The sequence below is a fragment of the Gopherus evgoodei genome, chromosome 1, assembly GCF_007399415.2.
Source record: "Gopherus evgoodei ecotype Sinaloan lineage chromosome 1, rGopEvg1_v1.p, whole genome shotgun sequence".
NCBI lineage: Eukaryota > Metazoa > Chordata > Testudines > Testudinidae > Gopherus > Gopherus evgoodei.
The window spans coordinates 308,662,839-308,686,485 of NC_044322.1; the positions used below are offsets into that span (position 1 = coordinate 308,662,839).

Sequence of the window (23,647 nt, forward strand, 5' to 3'; positions counted from 1 at the left end):
CAATATCCCTGCTCCCTGGCTTGTATTTAAGGGCCTGTCTATGTGGAGCAGTAATTGAAACCATGGAGTGTGATTTCTAAAGCACAGATTAATTGGTTTGTGTAGACTCTGCTGGTGTGCACTAAAGGTTCCCTAGTGTGCTCTAATGTAGCACTGCTTGAAACAGTACTATGTTAAAATGCATCAGGTAACAAACACTAAATGCGAAACCAAAGGTTCAGTAACAAGGATGCAAAGGTTTATTCATTTTTATACATATAATAAAAATGAAAATACTACTTTTGGGAAGTACCTGAAAAAGCTTCTCATTACAGTATTAAAAACCGCTCCAAAAACCTCAGTTTTTGGACATGTACATAGAACTCAAATTGTTAAAAATAACCCCCCAAAAATGAGCCCCGAAAAAGATAAAGCCCAAAAAATAGCCCACAATACTTTCTGATGTATTGCTATAATACATGGTTTGATTCAGAGTTTATTATATATTTAGAGTTAAATTAGAACTGTATGTCCCTGACCTGAGGATGTTAGCTCATCGAATGCCTTGAAATTGTAGCAAATTGTTGGGGACGATATTTTTTAAGTAAAGCCACCCAGAGTGTTTTTGGTTTGGTGTTTGTTAAAAGAATCACCTAAAATTATCTAAAGCAAAAGGGATCTTTGAAAAGGGGTGGCAACACATGGTTAGGAATGAAAGTTGCATAATTGTTGATGCAATAGCTAGGGCCCAGAGATCCATGTGTAAGTTAACAAGGAGATCAGGGACTCTGCAAAAACTAAACAACCAGGCCAAGGGTTACACAATCTAAAAGATTTCAGCAGAGAAAAGAAGTGGGAGAAAATACATGCAAGAAATATAACTCCAAGATGGTGAAGCCCAAAGGCAGGGGACAGACAGAAAAATAGCAGGGTGCTTTTGTTGTCCTAGTGATAATAGATTTCTAATATGCACATTGTGATGACAAAGCAAAACAGCATGCGTGAAGAGTATGGAGGAAGAGAGTTATGTTACTCTAAAGAGCAGCTCTTCTGTTAGTGTTTTCCTAAGCTAAACTAAATTGAACTTTACAGGACAATGAGCTAAATCATTGGCTTTGCCAGGGCCCTAAAAGATGACTTTGATGGAAATACTAAAGGCCAGATTCTTGGCTACACCCATGGAGTACCCAGTGCAGCTCAGGAGGGGGATGTGCTCTCCCCCACCCCGGGCTGGTTAAATTCAAGGCCAGTCCCACAGTTTAACTCCAGCTGCTATTGGCTCCTGTATGGCAGCCTACAGGGCAAAGGAAATCCCAGTCATGCTCATTTCCCTCAGCTGTACCCCTTGTACCAGGAGCAGAGAAATTAGGTGGCTGTACAACACTAGAAGATCCCCTACAGTGGGATGAGCTTCCCATGGCTGGATTTGTTGTCTTTATGGCTAAGATCTACTAGCAGGCACACCATGCTAGAGGATCTGGACTAATAAGTTCTGTTAAGGTGTATGCAGATTAATTACCATCCTGTCTACAGAAGCAGTACTTCTCTTTTACTAAAGATCCAGGAATAGCTTTCTTTTTGTGTTAGGTCTGGTTCTGTTCTCACACTACTGTAACTCCACTGACTCCTGATTTACATAAGTGTAAATGAACATAAGGCTTGTTATAACCCTTTAAATAGCTAAATTTGACCCCCTTTTGCAGGTATAAAATCATGCTGTGCTTATAGCATTAAAGTGTATATTCATATTCTTTACATCCTCATGATAGAATATGTATTCTCTGACTTCTTTTCAGCAAATTTATTTCGGATCGGGAGAGCCGAAGAAGTCTCACAAACAGTCACTTGGAAAAAAAGAAATGTGAAGAATATGTAAGTCTTTCTTTTTCTCTCTCTCAATATACTGTTGATTGTGAACTATACAACCCTTAGATCCGCTCTTCAGAGGTGCTAAGCACCTACAACACCAGCTGAGCCGGGAGAGCTGCATGTTCTCAGCACCTCTAAAAATCAGCTCCTATGATTAATGGAAGGCGTTTTTAAAAATACTGGAAATATTTAAAGCAATATATATTGCCCACACTATTTCTGTTCTTTAAGTGCATTTATCCCTTCCATTAGGCAGTAATTGGAATGTCCATGTGAAAAGGTTCACTAGGATTTATTCTCTTTCAAATCTTGCTTTGTATTTTTCTGCTGTAACATTGCTGTAGCAGTAATTACTTTTATTTCCTATAACATAAAACTTGGAATTCACAGTGTATGTGCATTGTATAATGAACTCTAAACTATTTATATGTCTGTTTTTCCTGTGTCCAGATTCCAGGAACAACCTCATTGCAAATGTCTGTCTTTAATCTCAGCAATGCCATTATGGGTAGTGGAATTTTAGGTCTTGCCTTTGCATTAGCCAACACAGGAATCATCCTTTTTGTGTAAGTATCCACACAGTGAATAGCAGGACTGGGCACGCTTTCATTTTGATTTTAAAATGTTTGCATTTAGAGAGAATGTGGTTGTCTATAGACCATTCAAAATGCAGTGGGCAGTTTTACTAAATGAAGTATGCTACATACATAAGTAGCTGGGATTTCAGAGATGCTGGCTTCAGTAGCAGCAGCTAATGCCTAGACCTCTGATTTAGGTAACTAAACATGGACTTAAATATGCAAGTTTGATCATTTTGGTCATGGGTTTCAGATATGAATGTATCACAGTGATTCATGAGGTGTAATTTTGGACCTGTTGAATTCAATAAAAGTTTAGCCATTGGCTTCAGTGAGGCCAGGATTTCACTTGGAGTCTCCAAGCTGCATAAATATTAGAGCATTTTTGGACAAGAAATGGTATGAGAAATGTTAGTTTATAAACAAGAGAATAGATTACCCAATTTATATTTTAATCACTAATTTGTTATCCTACTTCTCCCAGAGCTCTAAAAAACAAAATTTAAAGAATCACACACCCTTGGGTGAATCTTTGGGTGTTCTATGTCCTGGTCCAGAATCTCACTCACTTTCTCTACCAATTCCCTGGGTAAGATGAGCAGAAGGGTAGTTTTTTATTAAGAGACAAATAGCAGGCTATATTTAGGTATTTTTAATATGTGAACAGCTAAATGTCAGTGATTAAGAACCTGTCCTGATCTCCATGAATCAATGAGAGTTTTGCCAGTGCCTTCACTGGGAGCAAATCACAAATCCAAACACTTTTATTATTTTAGCGATTACATAGTGTGAAACTACTTCTGAAACGCAAAGCAAATTAAAATCCTTCAGCATAAGCACTCTGTGTAATATAATAATGGTAACTTACGAAGAATAGGGTAGGCTATGCAGTTTGCACGACTTGTTGGAGGCAGTGTAGAGCCGCTCCACCCAAGGGGAAGCACTAAGACAAATTGTATCTCTCTGAAAACTGCCTGGCGTGTATAGGGATTTACACATGGCATTGTCTAGAAGTAGGGCCCTACCAAATTCACAGTCCATTTTGGTCAATTTCATGGTCATAGGATTTTTAAAATAGTAAAATTCATGATTTCAGCTATTTAAATCTGAAATTTCACAGTGGTGTTGTAGGAGTCCTGACCCAAAAAGGAGTTGTGGCGGAGGGTGTTGCAAGGTTACTGTATGAGGTTTGCAGTACTGCTGCCCTTACTTCTGCGCTGCTGCTGGTGGCAGCACTGACTTCAGAGCTGGGCAGACAGCAGTGGCTGCTGGCCAGGAGACTACCTAGGAAGGCAGTGCTGCTACCAGCAGCAGCACAGAAGTAGGAATGGCATGGTATGGTATTGCCACTCACACTTCTGCACCACTGTTTGCAGAGCTGGATGCCCAGGCAATAGCCGCTGCTCTCCAGCTGCCTAGCTCTGAAGTCAGCGCACAGGTAAGTGCGGCAATACCATGACACACACCCCTCCCCCCCCCCCTTAAAATAACCTTGCAAACACACACACACACACCCCGCAGCTCCCTTTTGGGTCAGGACCTCCAATTTGAGAACCGCTGGTGTCCTCCATGAAATCTATGTAATACAGTATAAAAGCACAGAAAAAAACAGATTTCACAGGAGGAGACCAGATTTCACGTTCTGTGACGAATTTTTCATGGCCATGAATTTGGTAGGGCCCTATCTATAAGGTTCCACTGGCTGGCGTGATGAGAAGCATGACCATGGTTTCTCCTGGTCCCTACTTCCTTTAACATGGTTTATTTACTGCAGTGTGGAGGGAGGAAGTAGCCCCTACTCTTAGAGGCCATTATTGTGCCTATTCTTCAGGTGGATCACACAAGGCATAACCCCCAGTGGCAAGGCAGAACACAATCTGGCCCCAGACACCTGGCTGCTTCAGTATTTGTCCTAAAACCAGGGTAAGGAACACTTGGACAGACAAAGCTAAAAAGTTCCAGTTGTTCAAATGCAATCCCAAGGCTTAGATGTTTAATTTTTATACAGTCTATGCTGACGGGAGAGAGCTCTCCCATTGGCATAATTACTCCTGCTCTCCGAGCAGCTGTAACTATGTTGGTGGGAGAGCTTCTTCTGTCAATATAGCACTGTCCTCACTGGCTCTTAGGTCGGTGTAACTTACATCACCCCAGGGGGATGGCTTTTCCACACCCCTGAGTGACTTAACTTATGCTGAAGTAACCGCTAGTGTGTACAAGCCCTAATACTTTTTTGTGCACAGGTAGGGGAAAAAATGATGGGTAGGAGGCACATGAGATTTATATCGTCTATTTTCCTTTCTGAGATCTAGCACATGGTACCAAGAGACAGATCTGAAACTTAAAATATGAAAAGATACAAATCAGTTCAGGATTTTTTGAACTGCTTTGCTACTGCAGCACTGACAAATATTTAATTAAAAATAAACTCACTAGCTTATATGTCAAACTAAAAATGGAAGTGGACAGAGCTATTGCTACATCAGTGATTTCTAATTAAAAATTATAGCAGTGCTTCAATTTTTTATATTCAGTTTGCAAATGTCTGTCTTATGTGTGTGCAGTACAAGATTGCCCTGTAATCTGAAACCCGTTGAAAAGAGAAAATCATTCTGACTTTCACTCTAGGAATTGACTTGCTTTGGAGAGTTCAGGGTCCTGTCTACCCTACAACTGTAACCAAATTAGGAATCAGCCCCTGGTCCAGTTACGCTTTAAAAGTTACAGTGTAGATGGGAACTATCTGTGTCACTGTAACAGTCCAAAGCATTAGTCTAATTCCATTCTGATTCCACTCAAACTTTAGTTCTTTGTAAACTCTCACAGCCTTGTCTGCTCCTCTCTTCAACACACATAGTGCTATTGAACTCATTAGCACTAACAAGAAGCTAACACCACATTCTGTAAAGCATTCTGTTTCCAGGGGCGTTGAGAGGTGTGTATCTCCTAAATGCTTACATTAACGAGATAAAAGCAGAAGTAGATCACATACGCCTCTACCCTGATATAACACTGTCCTCGGGAGCCAAAAAATCTTACCGTGTTAGAGGTGACACCACGTTATATCAAACTTGCTTTGATCCGCCGGAGTGCACAGCCCTTCCCCCCCGGAGCACTGCTTTACCGCGTTATATTCAAATTTGTGTTATATCAGGTCGCGTTATATCGGGGTAGAGGTGTACATGATACTGAACCCTAGATCTGCTTAAAATGATATTTGATAGTAGTTGGACTTGTTGTGAATCAAATACTGGGTAGATCTGTGGAGTTACCCATGTTGTACAAAGTATTTAGCTAAGGTGAATACTGGGTAAATTTTTTGTCCTATAAAGAACAGAATTATTCTCTACTTAATTAACTATGCAGATTTAATAGCAGATATTTATTAGCCATGCTTTTGTTAGCTTCATAATGGTTTTCAGTCATGTTAGCAATGTCATAGACAAAGCTATTAAGACCAAAGATGTAGTAGTTAGTGACAAGTTAGAGAGTGAGAGGCAAGTTAGCAGGGAATGAGCCATCAAACCAGTCTTCGAGATACTAAACCCTAATCTGACTTCTGGAACTCTGTGGCAAATAAAGAGCACTGTTTAAAATGTTCCTATGTCCTGCAATGCAGAGAGTTGAATCCAGTTGATCAAGAATAATTTTTTTATCTTTCCAACAAATATATAGTGCTATCTTTATCACACATTGCTTTATAAATGATTAAAGATAGAGACCAAGTATTATTATTTTTGCGTTTTGAACAGAGGGTCTTCCTGTATTCATTACTTATAAATTACACAGATTTGAAATGTTTCTAAGCCTTCTTTGGTTTGGATAGATTTTGGTTACTGAAGAGAAACATGCACTGCAATCTAAAAGTAAAATGCAAAGATGGAAAAGGAAATCTGTATGTTAAAAAACTAATTAAGCAAAAAAGGGCCTGCGTTTCTACCAGCATGACTCTACTGACTCCAGTGGAATCAAATTTAACCCCTACACAACTGAGATCAGAATCAGGATTATATAGTCTTTGCATACTGAATTCACAATTAACAAAGCAACAAAAACACTATTGTTATATATTGTGTAACTTAACACAATAGGTAGGTATGATGCTTTGCAGGTGTAAAATAAGATGAGAGCACATAGGTGCTTACAGTCTAATATGGCTAATAACTATGAGCTATGCCATAGAAAGACTTTCATATCCGCAATAGAGCAGAAATTCTCACAGCTGCAGAATGTTTGGAAGTCTGCACATGAGCCAGTCCACAGAGGGACCTTAGGAGGAGGATTCTGCAAACTTTGGCACTTGTTGAGCCGAGCTCTGCTGTGTGCTGATTCCCAGTGGAATGCAAGGGGATTTGTGTGGCAGAGCTGGGAGAGTAAGATGTGTGACCTGTTAGTCCACCAGTTTTACAGATCCCCAGGTCACAAAGCCCAGGCCTCTGCAATGCAGTGGGTCACAGTAGTTGCTACAGCTGATGAGTGAAGGAAGCAGCTGTGGACAGACAGCATATCTTCCCAGTGTGGGTGGTAGGATTCTGTTCCCCCTAGTCCTGCATCGGTCCTCTGCATATAGCTATACACTTGGCTTGGACTAGGGATGAGAATGTTGCCCGGATTTCTTATGTGGTTGCCAGCACTTTTTTAAACTGTACAAAATGTGAAGCATGAGAACAATTTTGATGATACTGAGTTGTCAAAGCTTCCCTGCTTATGTTTTGAGTTTGCAAAGAGCTAGGGGCACTAACATTTTCATTCCATTCTGTGGGATGGTACTGGCACTAGTCTGCATAAACCACAACCCTCACACAAACAGGCTTTTCATATGGCTTTAATGAAAAAGGACAAGTTTCTTATAGCAACTTGTGAGACTCCTGAGGGGAGGTAAGGAAACAGATCAGATCATCACCTGGCTGGCTTGCAGCTGTTATTTTTACCTCCGTGAAGACGCCCTTTGCTTGGTGTCAGCAAATTAGGAGTTTAATGTTAAGGGCTCAGTTACAGCTTGCTTCAACAGCCAAGCAATGACTAGCAAAGTGACTAGCTTCAACAGCTAAGCAATAGTGGCTGGAGACATTATGCCCACATAGTGCAAAAATGTGCATGTGGTCTCTGGTGGGAGCATGCTCAGCAGCAGCACTTACTCTACCTTATGAAAAGGTTCAGTGTGGGCTCTCCCATCACTGCCCTCCAGGCATTACAATGTACAATGCAGCCAGGGTGGACAAGTTCCTTTGGGAAGTGCAGTGCCAGTGTCAGCTGTTTGGTGCCCCCTTAAGATCAAGTAATGCTTGTCTGCATCACTGTGGCATGTTCTGTACAGTTACACTGAGAAGAATGGGGCTTCTTGTGCCCTTTTCCACTCTACCCCGCACCTCAGGCCATGCAATCATGGCAAGAGCAGCTATAATTTGGCCCCTAAATACATCTAGTCTAAGGAAGAAAACATTGTTCTCTAACTGTCATTCCTGCATGTTCCTTTCAGTGAAAAGACTTGTTTTTGGCATTTTAAACTGCGCACCTATTGTAGCAGCTTGTTTTCTGTTTAATTTTAGATTTGTTTACATGGTGTCCTAAGACACATTGTCTTGATAAAAATGATAGAAGTGCCAACAGATTGTTTTAATACTCCTTACACATATCATGAAAATGTGTCAATCAGCCCATGTAATTGTACACAGAGAAAAGGAAAACACAGTGCTTGAATTGTGCCCTGGTCTACAGGAGATGGATCACTGAGCAAAGGTAGTGTTGTGCACTTGACTCATGGTACTGCCTTGTAATCAGGCGTGCTGCTCAGTCCCTGGCAAATACTGACTAAACATTCATTCCCATTTTAGTTTCCAAATTTTTCTGCAAACCAGTGATTACAGTGCAGGGGTCAAATGATGGATGCCCCATCACAGGAAACACCAACCGTAATGCAGGATGCAGCAAACCCTTCTGCCTCTGCTTCTCTCAGTGCAGTACAGGGACTGGAGTTGCCAGTGCCATGCAGTACATCAGAGGAGGTGTCTCTGCTGTCTCCCCTGCTCAAAATCTGTAGCTCAGAGACCACTACTCTGGGGAGCATACAGTGTGAGCTAGTGCCAACAGGGATGCTAGTGCAAGGCAAAGAACTACATCTCCTTCCGCTCCAGAGCAGCTGGAATGGTGCACAGACTGGGAGAGATCACACTACATCCTGTACAATAGGCTAGCAGGGCTACTTGGGGCAGTGCTGCCCCCACTTTCCCAGTGTCACTGGCAGAATCAGGCACAACAATATCAGGAGATACCATCAACATCCTCTGGAACATGGCTTGGGAAAGAACATTAGGATGTGATCCTCATATGGACATTAGGATGTGTCCTTATATAAACACTTAGATAAAATTCTGTGCCTCAGATTTTAGAAAGATCATAACTAAGTAGTTGGGAGTTATAGGGCCCACAGCTGCTCTGACTAGATCTTCCTGCTTAGATGGAAGGAGATTTTTATTCTGGTTTAGATTTAAAGTGGGAGGGGTTACTAATTAATAGGCTATAAACTTTGAGCACCACAAGTTGATCACGGCTGGCCTTCAATATAAGACTTAATGGGCCAGAGCCTCATTTATACTAGGTCCCCTTTTTACACTATAGCAATGTAAAGAAGCCATAAAGCATGTCAGTTATATTTATACTTTAGGGCCCCTTTGCACTGCCAGAAAACTATGAAGGTGGCTTAGTGTAAATGAGAATCTGTCCCAATATGTACAAAATTGCAGCACCAAGGAATTTTTTTATTATAATACATTTTATTTTTCACTCTCTTGTAGGTTTCTTTTGGCTTCAGTGACATTACTGTCTATTTATTCAATAAATCTCCTGTTGATATGTTCAAAGGAAACAGGTAATTTGAGACCATAATGTATCAATTTAGTAGGAGGGAAAAGGACAGGGGGTGAAAGATGTTCAGAATAAAGCAAGGTGCCTGGGGTTTTTTTTTTCTCCTCAGTTTGAAAAAGAAGAGAGAGACTGGGCCAGAAGCCCTCAGAGTTACTCTATATTTATACTGGTATAAGTGAGACCAGAATCTGGCCCATTGCTATAAAGAAAAGATATAGTCAAGCCAATTCACAGTGAATTCTGATATGGGAAACTCCCTTTAGTGAAGTAGAAGGAAAGACTCAAACTGTTTTATTGCATTACAATCTGAAGATTGCAATTCCAGTTATAATGAAACTGTATAGTGAAGCTTATCTGGGATAAGATGATATCACTAAAATAGAGTTGATGTTGTTCCCAACAGTACTCATGGTATAATAATAGGTACTTTCCATATAGAGAAAAAGCCACACTCTGCCCTGAGGAGCTCACAATATATGTCTAAATACATGTATAAATGCCATTGTAACGTTAAACTCTTTAGGCTAAGAATAGGCTCCATAGGTTCCATAGGCTAAGAATAATGTCCTGAGGTTATAACCTTTCAGTCCAAACTTTCAAAATTACCCATGCACGAGAATGCTTCCACATTTGAACACCTAATTTGTGTACACAATTATCATGACTGTGTATACAATGGCAGCAATTGCATATTCAAATTACACATGCAGATGCACACACATTTGTGTCCTGAAACACTAAAAATTTAGTTCTGGGCTTCAGGCTGCAAGGGATGACATTGCATTAAAGCTCAAACTGAATTTTGCTTCTTGTTCATGTGAGTTTTAAAGAGAAAATGTCAACCAGGAGAAAATGTAAGGAACCCAGACTGTGCGACACCTCTTTTGGATAATCTGTGCAGCGTAACACCTGAAATACTTATCTTTCATTCTCATTGCATACCCTCTTGTGTTCTTAATGCTGTAGCTTTTCTGTCAGCCCAAGCCACAACTGGGGGAAAAAATTGCTAAATTCAACTGGAACATCTTGTAATTAATAGAGGGTCTAGCTACTAGTTGAATTTAACAGACTTTAAACAAGGAATATTTAATTATAGTTCTCATACTTTCCTCCTTTTGCAGGAACTCTAGGAGAATGAGAACTCATAAATTTAATGTATTATAAGGAAATAAAAATAATTTTAAGTGAACAGTCTGGCTTCTCTGCATTAATCTATGTCAGTTAAACTGTATAAAATTACAGGATTGCTGTGTTGTGTCTCTCTAGCTTGTCTGCCAGAGCCTTGGCTTGCAAATCCCTGCTGTGTTGAATATTATCTTCCATTAAATCTTATATTATTCCTACTGAGGGAGCAAACTTAAGATGTCAGGATGCCAGGTTTGTAAATATCATGATGACTGTCGGTGTAAACCTATTAAAGGGATATAATAATCTCATTGCGAGTTCCAACTTTCAAAAACTGATTGGTAGCCACTCCTGACATTTAAAAACATGAGGAGGATATTTCCAAATAAGTTTGCTCGACTCCTGTGAGTTACAGTAGAGACCCATATTTGTGTGAAAAGGGAAGAAATAGCAGCATGGATGGGGAAATTAGCTGAATGAAGAGGAATCTTAAATGTTTTGACCTGACAGTTGCTTGTCACCCCTGATTTCTGATTTCTCCTCCAATTGGTTTATGCAGGCTGCATGGTGTATGAAAAGCTTGGCGAGCAGGTCTTTGGCACTCCAGGAAAAATGATTGTTTTTGGATCCACTTCTCTCCAGAATACTGGAGGTAAAGGAAGAATAAAAGACGAGCAGACAAAGGAATGCACACACATTTATGCCTGTCGGCCACTCAGATTTCTCATTCTCCCAGTGATGTTTTGGGGGCCCTCATGTTCTGTTGTGCAGTTCAAACTAGTATTCTCTGTGTAGTCTGTTGAAATGACATATCAGGGAAAACCCAACTTGGATCAGTAGTTTAGAATCAGTTAAACTTCTTTGCCTTAGACCAGCTTGTATTTTCTTAGGGTTCGCATGAGAACAGGTTCAGTATCCTTCTACGTGTTCATTCCACAAGGTATCACATCCACTTTCTAAAATGGTCTCATTTTTCCCCAGCAATGCTGAGCTATCTCTTCATAGTAAAAAATGAGCTGCCTTCTGCCATAAAGTTTCTTATGGGAAAAGAAGAAGCATTTTCGTAAGTTTAATACTATTTTGCTTACTTGACTTCAGAGTCTATACTTCATGTAGATAAGCTAGAGCATGGGTTTATAAAAGCACTAATTATTGCCTGTTCCTCATGATAGTGTCAGATCTTCACAGCAGGGTCCCTAATGGGATTGTAAAGTGTGGGGGGAGAGGGAGAGAAAACAAAAAATAAATGAGCCTTTAGTGATTACTGTCTAGATTTTTTCTTCAGAAGAATGATTTCTACAACATTCTTATCTTATGGTCTGATCCCACAATATGCTGATCAATGCCAGGGGCTATTAAACACCTTCAACATCTATTGAAACCAATGGGCATTGAACGCACTCAGCACCTCCAGGAGTTTTGAGCACCTTGTAGGATTCAATCTGTAAAGAAGTCCCCATAGTGCAGGGGAGGCCAAACTTACTGACCCTCCGAGCCACGTGACAATCTTCAGAAGTTCTAGGGCCGAGGCGCACCTGCTGGGGCTTGGGGCTTCAGCCCCATGGGAGGCACCTGATGGTGCTTGGGGCTTCAGCCCTGCTCCTGCTGAAGCCCCAAGCTCTGGCAGGTGCACCCCACGAGGCTGAAGCCCTGAAACCCTCTTCCCCATTGGGGAGAAGCTTATACCCCACCACCCCACTGTAAGGCAGAAGTCCTGAGCTCTCCCCCCTACACCTCCATCTGGTAGGTGGAGAATGGGGGAGGTGCGGGGGGCTCAGCAGATTGCACTTTAACTGTAAAAGTGCTCACGTTTAGCCACCCCTGCCATAGTGCGAAGTGCCCCAATACTAAACTTGACAGGAGTGGAATACCTAGGGTAGATTTCTGCCACTTGTTACTGCTTGATGGCATCTACCATTGCCTTAAACAAAACAAAAAGAGGGGTAATTTATTTACATTGGTACATGTCTTGTTTGTTACATCAGGTTATATGATGTCTTGCAACTTAGCTAAAATGTGGGAACACCATCCTGGAGATGCTTCATACAAGACTGGACAGAGCACTTTAAAATATGTTGTAGAGAACAATTCTGCATTTCTCCCCTTTCCCTGCAGTCCACCAGGAGAGGATTCTAACCACAGCCTATGGGAAGTGTCTAGTGACCGGGGTGGCCAGTGAATCCCAGCCCTCAGTAGCTTGGTCTGTCATTTAGGGCATGTGGCCAGGCCCTCAGCAGGTTAAGTGGGTATACTGCTGTCTGCAGCATATGCTGCACTGCATTATGTCTGACCACTTGATCTGTCTTTTCCTGTGCTGGCAGGATAGCTTCTATCTAATGCCAGCTGGTATTGCTCCATCCCTTCACCCATGCCACCACTCCTATCAGTAAGGGCAACATTTTGCCTTCTGACTATGAAAATGTGTTGTGGCTCAGATTCCAAAGAGTGCCACTTTTTAAGCAATTACTGATAAAATATTCCATTTACTATCACATGTAACCAGTGCCCTAGAAGTTCAAAAATTGTCCTAGTCTTTGCCTGTACTTGAGCTTACAACATATGGAAGCCAGAGAAAATGCTGTAATTCTGGATGGCTGATCCAGTGTTAAAAAACAGTGATAGTGCTTTAAGGGGAGATTTTACTATATCTTTGAAATGTTTTACAGGGCATGGTATGTGGATGGGCGAATTCTTGTTGTAGCTGTGACATTTACTATAATCCTCCCCCTGTGTCTTCTTAAGAACTTAGGTAAGAGTGCAAATATCATTAGAATAAAATGGGAGTACACAAATTTTGCTCCCCTCTAGGTCATATTGGCCACTCAGATACAATGGAGAGGACTGTGCTCAGTCATGAATAAAGTGGCCTTAGCACAGGAATAAGCTATGTATTAGGCATCCTGGAACAAGCCAGGCTAAACTAAAAGCTAGTAACATGACAAAGTAGCACAGTATAACTAAATTGATTCAAAATATTGTGTTTGTTAGCTCTTCCATTTGCTTGTGGCAACTGATTACAGATTTTATGACCACCTGGGTATTTATTCCTTTAGGTAAAGTAATATTACATAGAGCCAGTACTTTTTTTAAATTGCAACAGAATTATCAAAAGTTTTTTCCATAAAAATTCAAAATTTCAATAACAATTCTCATTGAAAATTTTTTACTAGTTGTGTCTAGGTAATGTGTCTATGGACATGGATATTACTAATATTCCACAAAGTGCCTCTCACCCTATATGGCCAGATTTTCAAAGGTATTTAAGTGCCTAAAGCTGCTGATAGGCACCTGTTGGAATTTCCAAAAGCACCTAGGGAGGAGAAGAAATCCCTTGGAAAATCTAATCCCATAGTAATTTTTAACATTTAAGCACTTCATGATTTGCAGCATATGAGGAGAGTATTCTCCTATTATCAAGTTTACGTCCATTGTGAAAGTCATTCTCAAGAGTGCAGTTAGTCAAGCTGCCATATAGATCTGCAAGGAGGCAGGAGAGGAATATTAAATGAGAGTCAAACATATCAGAACAGAGTTTTAATATGTCTGAAATGTAGCAACCTTGTGAAATGACAGAAAAATGAGAGATACTTTTATACTACCCTGAAGTTCATGGTGCATATTACGTGTATAATGTGTAATAACTTTAACTATGTTATAAAGTAAGAAGCTATAAAAAGAACAAAAACACAAACAAATGTGACCATTAAATGAGCTATTGATTAGATTTCTTTTGTATTTCTTTTAGGGTATCTTGGATATACTAGTGGATTTTCCCTTGGTTGCATGGTTTTTTTCCTCATAGTGGTAAGTTCTGCTTGCTGTTTTGGTTGGATTAGAGTTGCCCCTATAGTGTCTTTGGTATTTTTTATTTTAATAATATTTTTTACAGTTTACCATGTGGCACTTTATTGCAGGTTATCTTCAAGAAAGTTCAACTTTCCTGCCCAGTCCTGGAGCCAAGTGCAATATCACCTATCATATCAAATGTTAGCTCAGCACATGAAGATATGTGTCAACCAAAGTATGTTACCTTTAATTCCAAGGTATGTTTCTTTCTATGATGTTTATTTTTAATTCAGATAATTTGATATCACACTCCATATTCCTAGTCAATGAGACACATCATTTAGATCCAGAGTCTCCGTGGCCCTTTCACAGATGGACTGTTATGGGAAGGGCATAATGAACCTTCTCCCTCAGCTTGTGTAAGGGGCAGGTTCCATTGGACTTTAAGGAGTTGAGGCTTTGCCTCTCTTTGCACCAGGCAGCAGATCTGGCCAGCTTCAAAGAGGGAACGAACTGCACTATCAATCAATACACAGAGATTGTAATGCCTGGGAGCTCCAGCAGGCATTTGCCTCCTTGAAACAGAATGTGTCCCAGTACTCCTTCTGGGACAGTGACCCTCTGCACAGCTCCTTCCTATGGGCTGAGACTAAATATCACAGTCAAGCTCTGATCTTATCACGGTCAGACTCCTCTGAGCATCCATTCTATGGCACTGAAATAATAATCCTCCTCATGGCATGTAAAGATCAAACATTTGCCCCTCTCGCACAAGAGTGTGTTTGGCAGCAATAGTAGAATCATAGAATATTAGGGTTGATGGGGCCCTCAGGAGGTCATACAGTCCAACCCCCTGCTCAAAGCAGGACCCATCCCCAGACAATATGAAGAAGATATGAAAGTGTCTTATTCAAGGGAATAAACCTGGTGGTAGCAGCAGCTACACAACTGCTGTCTCTGAACTGAGTCAGAAATATTTGCAAGAAAAATACATAGATTGTGTCCTCACATTGAAAAGTTATTGTTCCTGATGTTTTTGACAGGCACTCTGCCTTCCCTGCAAGGACTCTCAATGTTCAGTTGAAGAGTTTAGAAAGTTGGGAGATGAGGTAGTTGAAACACTGATTTCTTAATATGTATTTTTCCTAACTGGCTTTTCTTCAATTATGTTCAAACAGACTGTTTATGCTTTGCCTACCCTTGCGTTTGCATTTGTGTGCCACCCATCGGTCCTTCCAATTTACAGTGAACTTAAAGAGTAAGATTTTTTTATTGTTTGTTTGTTTGTTTGTTTAAAATGAACTGTTTAGAGTCTAAAATGGTAGTGCAGAGTTGCTCCACATCACCCTCGTAATTCAAAGGAAAGGTAGTTTAATAAAATCAGAAAACAAAGGAGCACTGCTTGAAGCGAGGTAAATCCCTATGGGGTAACATGACATCCCAGGGGGTTTCTTTAGCATGACACAGCGATTTTGGAGAGCCAAGCAGTGCAAATTATTATAGTTTACAAGCTAGAGTCTTGTACTTCAGCTAATGCCATTGATTCCAATGTATCAAAAAGCCTGTGACAGTAAGAAGCTATGCTTTTTATGTACAGGCTTTCACCCCAATGTATTTTTAAACCACATCCGGTATAGTTAAACGATATGACTGGCACCAATAACTTTTCTTTGTGTAAGAAAGATGAAGAAGATGAGCCTCTCACACCAACAACTGTACCTCTATCCCTCGCATAAGGGGAGCAAAGGGGCATGAGCAGGCAGTAGGTGTGGTGACCTGATTTGCACTGGTGCAAGTTACAGTAGGCGCTCTGCTGCTTTAACATCCATCAAGGCTGAGCGGCCAATGATCAGGGAGCTGAAACTGGCTCCTTGCAGCTGCTCCCTCCAGCACAGCTCAGATCCAGTGGAGAATCAGGACTGATATTTTTATACCTTAGATAAAAACATTTTTTGTCATGAAGCAAAATCTGCTCCTAAATGACTGTATGCCATTTTCTCTCTTTACTCCATATTAATGTCTTTGCATTAGTGCTTCACGGCCAAAGAGTTCAGCTCCTATTTAAATACCTAAAACAAGTTACTGGAATTTCAGCAGTGCTCAGCCTGCTGCAGTTTCCATACTTGTCAAAGGATCTGCTGTTTGTTGAAATTCTGGCTACTTAATAAGGTGTCTAACTGGGAACTGTTGGGCACTTTCAGCTTCCATTGACTTCAGTGGGATTTTTGTGTGCTCAGCTCTTCTATAAATTTGGGTGTTTCTATTTTGGTATCAAAATATTGATTAAGAGCCCAACACGAGGCACCCAGGTTTAAGCATTTCAAAATTAGTATAAAAAATGAAATGTTTGTTTAACAAATTTTTTTTAAACTACAGCAGTTCTCCTTACCAGAGGACACAGACCATTTTTTGCAAACATTTAGGATGTTAATATTCTGTTTTACTGGTCCTTTAATTTGCACATAGAAGCAGTTCCAAGCTGACACTTTCTCTGCTATAGAGGTTACTGCTAGGGGCCATAGCCACCCATTGGGATTTGGGGATGGCAGTATTCACAGAATGGTCATTATGTTCTCTTGACTTAAAACCCTAGCAAAACTGGGAGGCTACCAATGGCTTTTGGGAGACTTAGTCCCCCAGTCATTCTCCTTCAGTACAGCTATTGGGGATCGCTGATTTAAATGAAGAAAGGCACACTCTGGAGTCTTTCCAATGCTAGTTAATTTTGTTTGTGTGAAGGCTTATACATTTCTACGAACAGTTATTCAAACAAAATGCAGCCATTCATTATGTTTTCTTCATTTTCTAGTCGCACACAGAAGAGAATGCAAATGGTTTCCAATATCTCATTTTTTGCCATGTTCATTATGTATTTAATGACTGCCGTTTTTGGCTATTTCACTTTCTATGGTAAGTAAGCAGCTTTTGCTGATCTAACATATCGGTCAGAAAAAATCCAGCTGAAATCAATAACATTTACCCACTGAAAAAGAAGAATCCCACTCATTTACCTTACTAGAATTTTCAAAAAAAAAATAAAAAAATTCCATAATGTTTTCCGTAAAGACACAAATCTCTTCTTTACTGGTGCTCTGAGTGGCTACAGACAGTAGCTATATGCAGCATTTGCCAATGTAACTTCAAAAATGAAAGAGAAAGGAGGAAAGGACAGGCTAATGCGCTGAAACTCCCAGACACCACAGCACCCACAGGGAAAAATTAATGGGTGCTCTGCATCCACCAGCAGGCAGCCAGCCATGTCCCCACTCCTCCGCCTACCTCCCAGCACTTGCCACCACCAAACAGCTGTTTGGCGGTGTACCAAGCTTCAGGAGGGAGGGGGGAGGAGAGGGAACATGGTGCGCTCAGGGGAGGAGGTGAGGCGGGGGCGGGGATTTGGGGAAGGAGTCGGAATAGGGGCGGGGGGCAGAGTTGGCATAGAGACTTTGGGGAAGGGGTTGGAATGGATGCGGGCATAGGGATGGAGTTGGGGCAGGGCAAAGGGCAGAAAGGGGTCAAGCACCCACCGTTGGGAGCAGAAGTCGGTGCCTGTGGTGCTGGGACCAAGTCCTGGGGGCGACCTGGAGCAGGAACCCTGGAGACAAGTCCACAGAAGAGGCAAATGTAACCCTGCAGATTGCGTGAATCTGTGAGGAAAGGAAACCCAATAATTCTTTCCTACTTTATCATGTGCCTGAATATTAATAGTGTGTGGATAATGCTGAATCTGTGAGAGCCCCCAGTCCCGATGTTTGCCTGCACCCTATCAGTTGCAGAATTGGGGTGTGAAAAGGCAGCATTACTTTTCTCCTTCCCCATGAATCATCATTTGAGGCTGACCGAAACATGCCTTTTTTAAATGCATTTTTTTTTCTGTAGCCCTTTCCCTCATCCTTTCATAGACCAGAATAGCATTTTCATTTTGGCCTTCTCTTTTTTAAACCAGCACTACTTGTTTGTTTGCTCAGGGTGTTGCAGTTATTGCCATATGTACATTACAGGAGTACAGTTACAAAAAATTAGGTATTGGTAAATGTCACTTGCTTGGGCTGTATAGTATTTCGCTGTCATGCTGAGTAGGAGACCAGAGGTACAGAGGCAGCAACCTGGGCTTGTAATGGCAGAATGCGCCTCGTGGTATAAGCCAGGAATGAGAAGGGACTATGCCAGCCCCCTTTTAAAATTGCACCCGCAAACTGACGGGAAGTTTGGGATGATTTCAGGCTTTTTCTGTATACTTATAAGTGATTCTTGCCAGAGGGGGTTTATCCTTTAGGGTCAAATCTTTCTGACAAGTAATATTTTTGCCTTAAGGAATAGACCAGATTGCACCAAATGGCAGGTATTTTAAAATTATATATCCCCAATGAGCCCCATGCAAGGTCTTTACCCTCTTGCCTCCCCACATCAGATTACACAGGCTGACTACTCTTCTGTACTATCAGTTTTCTCAGGACACCTTTCAGAAACAAAGTCTGAACACTTCCAGGAAAGGGCAGATTAATATACTTTTTTTTGTGGCCAGTGCATTTGCTTCCTTTGGTTACAGTTATGAGAGTTTTTTTAAAGATGAGGAAACAAACAAATGAATACTATATTCTTCCTGTCTGCCAGCATGTGCACACCTGGTCCACAGCATTTCTCACTAGTTAAGGGAGATGCTTTTGTGGGGAGGCCTTGTTAAAATATTGTCAGTACATGTGGCGCTCCTGGTGACCCATATCAGCAGCATTTAGAATGGATCACTTCCTCCAGGAGGTGGTCATTGAGGTGCAAGGGCTGAGTGTTGCTGAGGAAGGAGGGTAGGTCCAAGGGGGAAAATGGAAGCTGGGGGGTAGCCACCAGAAGTAGCTGGATAGCAGTTTGTGTGGTCAGAGAAACCTCATGGGTAAAGGGTTGACCTAAAAAGGGATTTGTTCTTCAAGAGAAGATGTTCTGTTTTCTCCTAGCACTCTATTTGCTATTTGGACTTATTTAGTGCAATCTAATCATTTAGTATAAATTCAGCAGGGACAGTGCATGTGGTTATTTTTATGTAAGTTTAAGCTGCCAAAAAATCCCCAGTAGCTATGCTATGCCTCCCTGTAGTCTTCCTGCAATGGACTTTAGCTTAGAGTTAACCTTGTGCTTTCTTGACAGGGGATGCTTTCCTGAAACAGGGCCCCAAAGAGTTAATCCTGAAACATGGAATCACTGGAGTATGGTTTAAAACATATTTTAACTCAAGAATGTTTCATTCCCTGCCCTTTTGTTTACTGATACATCACTTATTTGTTCAAGAAGGCCATTGTTAAGTGACGGTTTCTGTATATTAATTGGTTATTTGCTGGAACATTTATGTTATTGTCTTCCCTGCAGACAATGTGCACTCAGATCTGCTTCACAACTATCAGAGTAGAGATGACATCCTCATCCTGACAGTGCGGGTGGCTGTCATTTTTGCAGTCATACTCACAGTGCCAGTGCTGTTTTTCACTGTAAGTATAAGGCTCCTTGCAATTTAGAAACAGCTAAGATCTGTAGTAGGTACCCTCTCCCAAAGCAAGGCTGGTTTGTGTGTGAGGCCTGGTTTCTGAATCAATGACAGATTAGAGAGTACTTGATCCTGCAGTCAGTCTTTCCACATATTAAACTCCTCATTGACTTCATTGGGAGTTCTGGATGGGAGAATAAGAAGCTATCATACAATTAAAATAAATTAATCTCTCATGGAACTGGAAGGTGTTGACTTAAAATGAAAATATGTAAGGGCCTTATCCTATCCTATTGATCTCGATAGGGGCCGAATCAAGGATAAATCCAAGAACAGAGGAACCACAGAAATCCCTTTCAGTAACCCTGTTGTAGTAGGGCTCTTCATGAGGGGGTCGGATGGACTGACCATGAGGGCAGCCTCCACTTCCCCTGTGTGTTGCAGGGATCAAGGAGCTCTGTACAACAGTTGAAGAGTCTGATACAGAAAGAGGCATTATGGGCAGGTTGGGGAAGGAGTCACTGAATCCGCAATTATGCAGATCTAGTCAATTCAATACCTCCCCACCCACATGAGTGACATTATTCCAACCTACTGTGTAGGCTGGAATGGCAGCCACAGAGTGGCTATGTTGTAGAGTTGGATGTAGGTGAATTCCATTCCTTCTCATCGCTGTTTAGTTCCACACACAAAGCCGATTACATAAGCCTTCACCCTAGCAGAACAGCAGTTAATTTTGAACTAAAGTGTACATGTTAACATACTCCCTGACCTCTGTCAAGAAGTATAATCTGGGGGAAAATACACTTGTACAGACACATAGAAATCCAGTTCTCAGATTTTGAATTAAATGTAAGGCTTATTCCAAAGGCAGTACATTTGAGTCTTCCAGAATCATTGGGGCATCTATGAAAATCTCATTGTCATGCCCAGTATCAATAAAAATTAGTATATGGGCTTGAAAGTTGTATGCTCGTCCTAACAGAGAACTCTTCCTTTTCCTACAGGTGCGTTCTTCTTTATTTGAGATGGCTAAAAAAACAAAATATGTCTTATACCATCATGTTCTGGTTACTCTTGTCCTCCTGATTTTCATCAACATGTTAGTAATTTTTATCCCCTCAATGAAGGATATTTTTGGTGTTATAGGTACAGTATTCTGGTTTTATATAATAATAAATAGCTGTTGTTAGCAGATGTGAAATTCCACAATAACTAACATATTTATTTGAATGTTACAGGAGTAACTTCTGCCAATATGCTGATTTTCATTCTTCCTTCATCACTGTATTTAAAAATCACACATCAGGATACAGAAAAATTTACTCAGAGGATTTCGGTATGTTTTTCTGTAGATCAATGTAGTGCTTTGCCTGTTACTCATTAAAATGTATTAGGCTGAGAACAGATCTAAACTGTTGTCTGAACATATGTGAACCTATTGCTGCTACCCTTGTCCTCCCTCCCTCTGTCACACTCCTGTGTAGTGTTTTGTCTTAAATTAGATTGTAAGACCTTTGGTGCAGGGACTCTTACCTTCTTACGTTTGTACAGCACCTAGCACACTGAGGCCTTGATCTGATTGGGGCCTCAAATCTAATTGGGGGCCGTCCGGAAGTACCACAGTTTAAACAATAGTAATCCCTAGCAAGGTTCTGAGTCCCTTGAAGTTTGGCAGCAGAGGAGCTGCCATGATAGCCACAACTTATTTTGCACTGCAACACGTTGCAGGCGCTTTCAGGTAGTGTGTCATGTTTGCAGCACTTCACATTTGTTTTAAGGGATCAGTCAAATTTTGGGCGCCCCCTGCAAAAGGAGCCATCTCTTCACCGTTTGTGAGCATACAGGACTGTGACAACTTGATCTCAGCAGGGCCTTACAAGTTTTTACTGCATGTCAAGGGAGGTTTACAGTCCAGAAAATGTCACAATCTTCCCATACTGAGATTAGAATAAAAAACTTTCTTGGTGAAGGTCAAAGATCCTGCTAATTTCCCAGCTGTGAATAGAGTCATGTAAGATTCTGAATAGTCCCTGTGATTTGCAGGGTGCACTCAGTGCACTACCAGAACCAGCCCTTCTGTTATCATGCCTTCGGGTTTTTTTCATATTACAGTAGTTATTTGGATTAATTTTATTTGATTACTCCATAATCAAGAACTTCATTTGGGCCAGGCTCGTGATTCCATATAGTTATTTCTCTGCACTGGCATGCAAGAATCTTAGGTTACATATGTGGGTTAATTCATTAGCTCCCCAAGACGACAATGGCTGAAATGCTGTGCAAGTAAACCCTCATGGGATGACCCAGTGCATGTGCTTTACTTCATTCTGCAATGAGCCCATTGGCTAGTTAAAGAGCAGAGCCAAGGGGTACCAGAGGAGAACCCATTCAGCCCTCTTCAGATAGTCACTGAAATGAGCACTTAAGGCGGAGGTTGTGAACTGAGGATGGAGGAAATTTTCATTCTCAGTGCTTAACAAGGAATTCAGAGCTTTGTTTTCATTTGTAATTTTGAATCCCAGTATCAATTTTTAAGTCTCTCTAAGAAAACTGTTACCTTAGCTGAAAGGCTCCATTCCTTTTTTCTTTCAGGCTTCTCTTTTCATGGCATTAGGAATATTGTTTTCCCTAGTGAGCATTCCTTTGGTTATCTATGACTGGGTGCACTCAGGAGACAGTGCTGCAGGCAACTGAAGTCAACATGCTGAAAAGGATACATCCCTGTTTGGTACTCACCAGAATCACCACCCTTCTGTTTTATCTATCCCATCCATTATGAGTTTACTCAAATCAAATCCAAATAATGAAATACTGATATAGATGTATTTGCTTGCAGAAAATGCCCATTTTCCCAACAGCAATATCAGTTTCTCCAATTCCAGTGAGTTATCAAATCAATGTTAAGTTTGTGTTGATTGTCTGCAAGGGTTTACATGGCTTTGCTACTTGTTTCCAATCATAATTAATTTTTACTCTTCTGGCCATGAATTAGATTGTTCTAATACTAGTCCTAAAACTTCCAAACCATAATATTTAGTCCCTTGGAGCAAGACCTGTATTTGTTTTTTGTTTTGCAAATCCAGATTCTAGAATCGTTTTCACAAATGATGTTCAGCTCTCACCATCTTTTTTTAACCAAAACTGTACTCTTAAATTGCATACATTTAATCTGGCTTTTCATTACTATTTTGTAAACCATTTCCCCTCATTTAGTAAGTGTAGCATTCTGGAGTGTTTATATGAAGGGCACCATGAAAGCATCAGCTGGTGTTAGATAAAAGTATGTCCTGTATTGGTGCTGCTCTTTGTGGTGTAAAAAAAAAAAAAAAAGTAATTGGAGCAGCCAGTCCAAATGGTTGAACTGATAGTACATCAAATCACCATACAGAGACACATACTCAACCATGAGTGACCTTAGACCAAGAGGAATATCAAATATCACTAATCCTTTTGAAGCTGACTAGAAACAGACTTGGTACAGAGCACTGAACATTTGAAACCAACCAGGAGAAGGCAGAGCTCATTTTTGTGTGAAAGGAAAGATTCAGAAATATGATTTTCTTCCATGTAAACCAATATTTACTAAATACATCTACACTTTTCAAGAAAAAAATGAAAAATTCCAGTTATATCAAAAAACACCGCCTTTAGTCATACTTACTGCCTTTTCCTTTAGGATAGTTTTGCATATACCTAAGGCTGACCCTGTAAAGAAGTTTAAGTTAACCTTTTCGGGTTAGCCCTCCTCCGATTGAAGTCAATGTGAGTTTTTGACTCCAGTGGGAACAGGATCAGGTCCTTATGCAAAACTGGATTCTTAATTGGAATCAAGCCAGATTTTTTTAACATCTCTAAATAGAACACATTTTTATATTTAAAAAGCCTATTTCTGTTTCTTCAGGATCAAACAAAAATAGCTATAAATTATTTGCAGAGCCACTCTAACTTTGCATTATGTTGTGGCGTATTG

General features: G+C 40.7%; 1 protein-coding gene across 6 annotated transcripts in view; it reads left to right on the forward strand.

The window, feature by feature from the left end:
* SLC38A1 (solute carrier family 38 member 1) overlaps nt 1-23,035 on the forward strand; it is a 52,672-nt gene extending 29,637 nt beyond the window's left edge. For all 6 annotated transcript variants that reach the window (XM_030548892.1, XM_030548897.1, XM_030548898.1 and 3 more), the window contains exons 3-16: nt 1,776-1,851; nt 2,299-2,414; nt 9,221-9,294; nt 10,975-11,067; nt 11,397-11,478; nt 13,082-13,164; nt 14,161-14,219; nt 14,330-14,458; nt 15,380-15,459; nt 17,011-17,111; nt 19,560-19,678; nt 20,682-20,823; nt 20,916-21,013; nt 22,270-23,035. In XM_030548892.1, the coding sequence (XP_030404752.1) occupies nt 1,776-1,851; nt 2,299-2,414; nt 9,221-9,294; nt 10,975-11,067; nt 11,397-11,478; nt 13,082-13,164; nt 14,161-14,219; nt 14,330-14,458; nt 15,380-15,459; nt 17,011-17,111; nt 19,560-19,678; nt 20,682-20,823; nt 20,916-21,013; nt 22,270-22,371 (1,354 nt within the window). In that variant the 3' untranslated portion in view covers nt 22,372-23,035. The remainder of the gene's footprint in view (nt 1-1,775; nt 1,852-2,298; nt 2,415-9,220; nt 9,295-10,974; nt 11,068-11,396; nt 11,479-13,081; nt 13,165-14,160; nt 14,220-14,329; nt 14,459-15,379; nt 15,460-17,010; nt 17,112-19,559; nt 19,679-20,681; nt 20,824-20,915; nt 21,014-22,269) is intronic.
* The last annotated feature ends 612 nt before the right edge of the window (nt 23,036-23,647 follow it).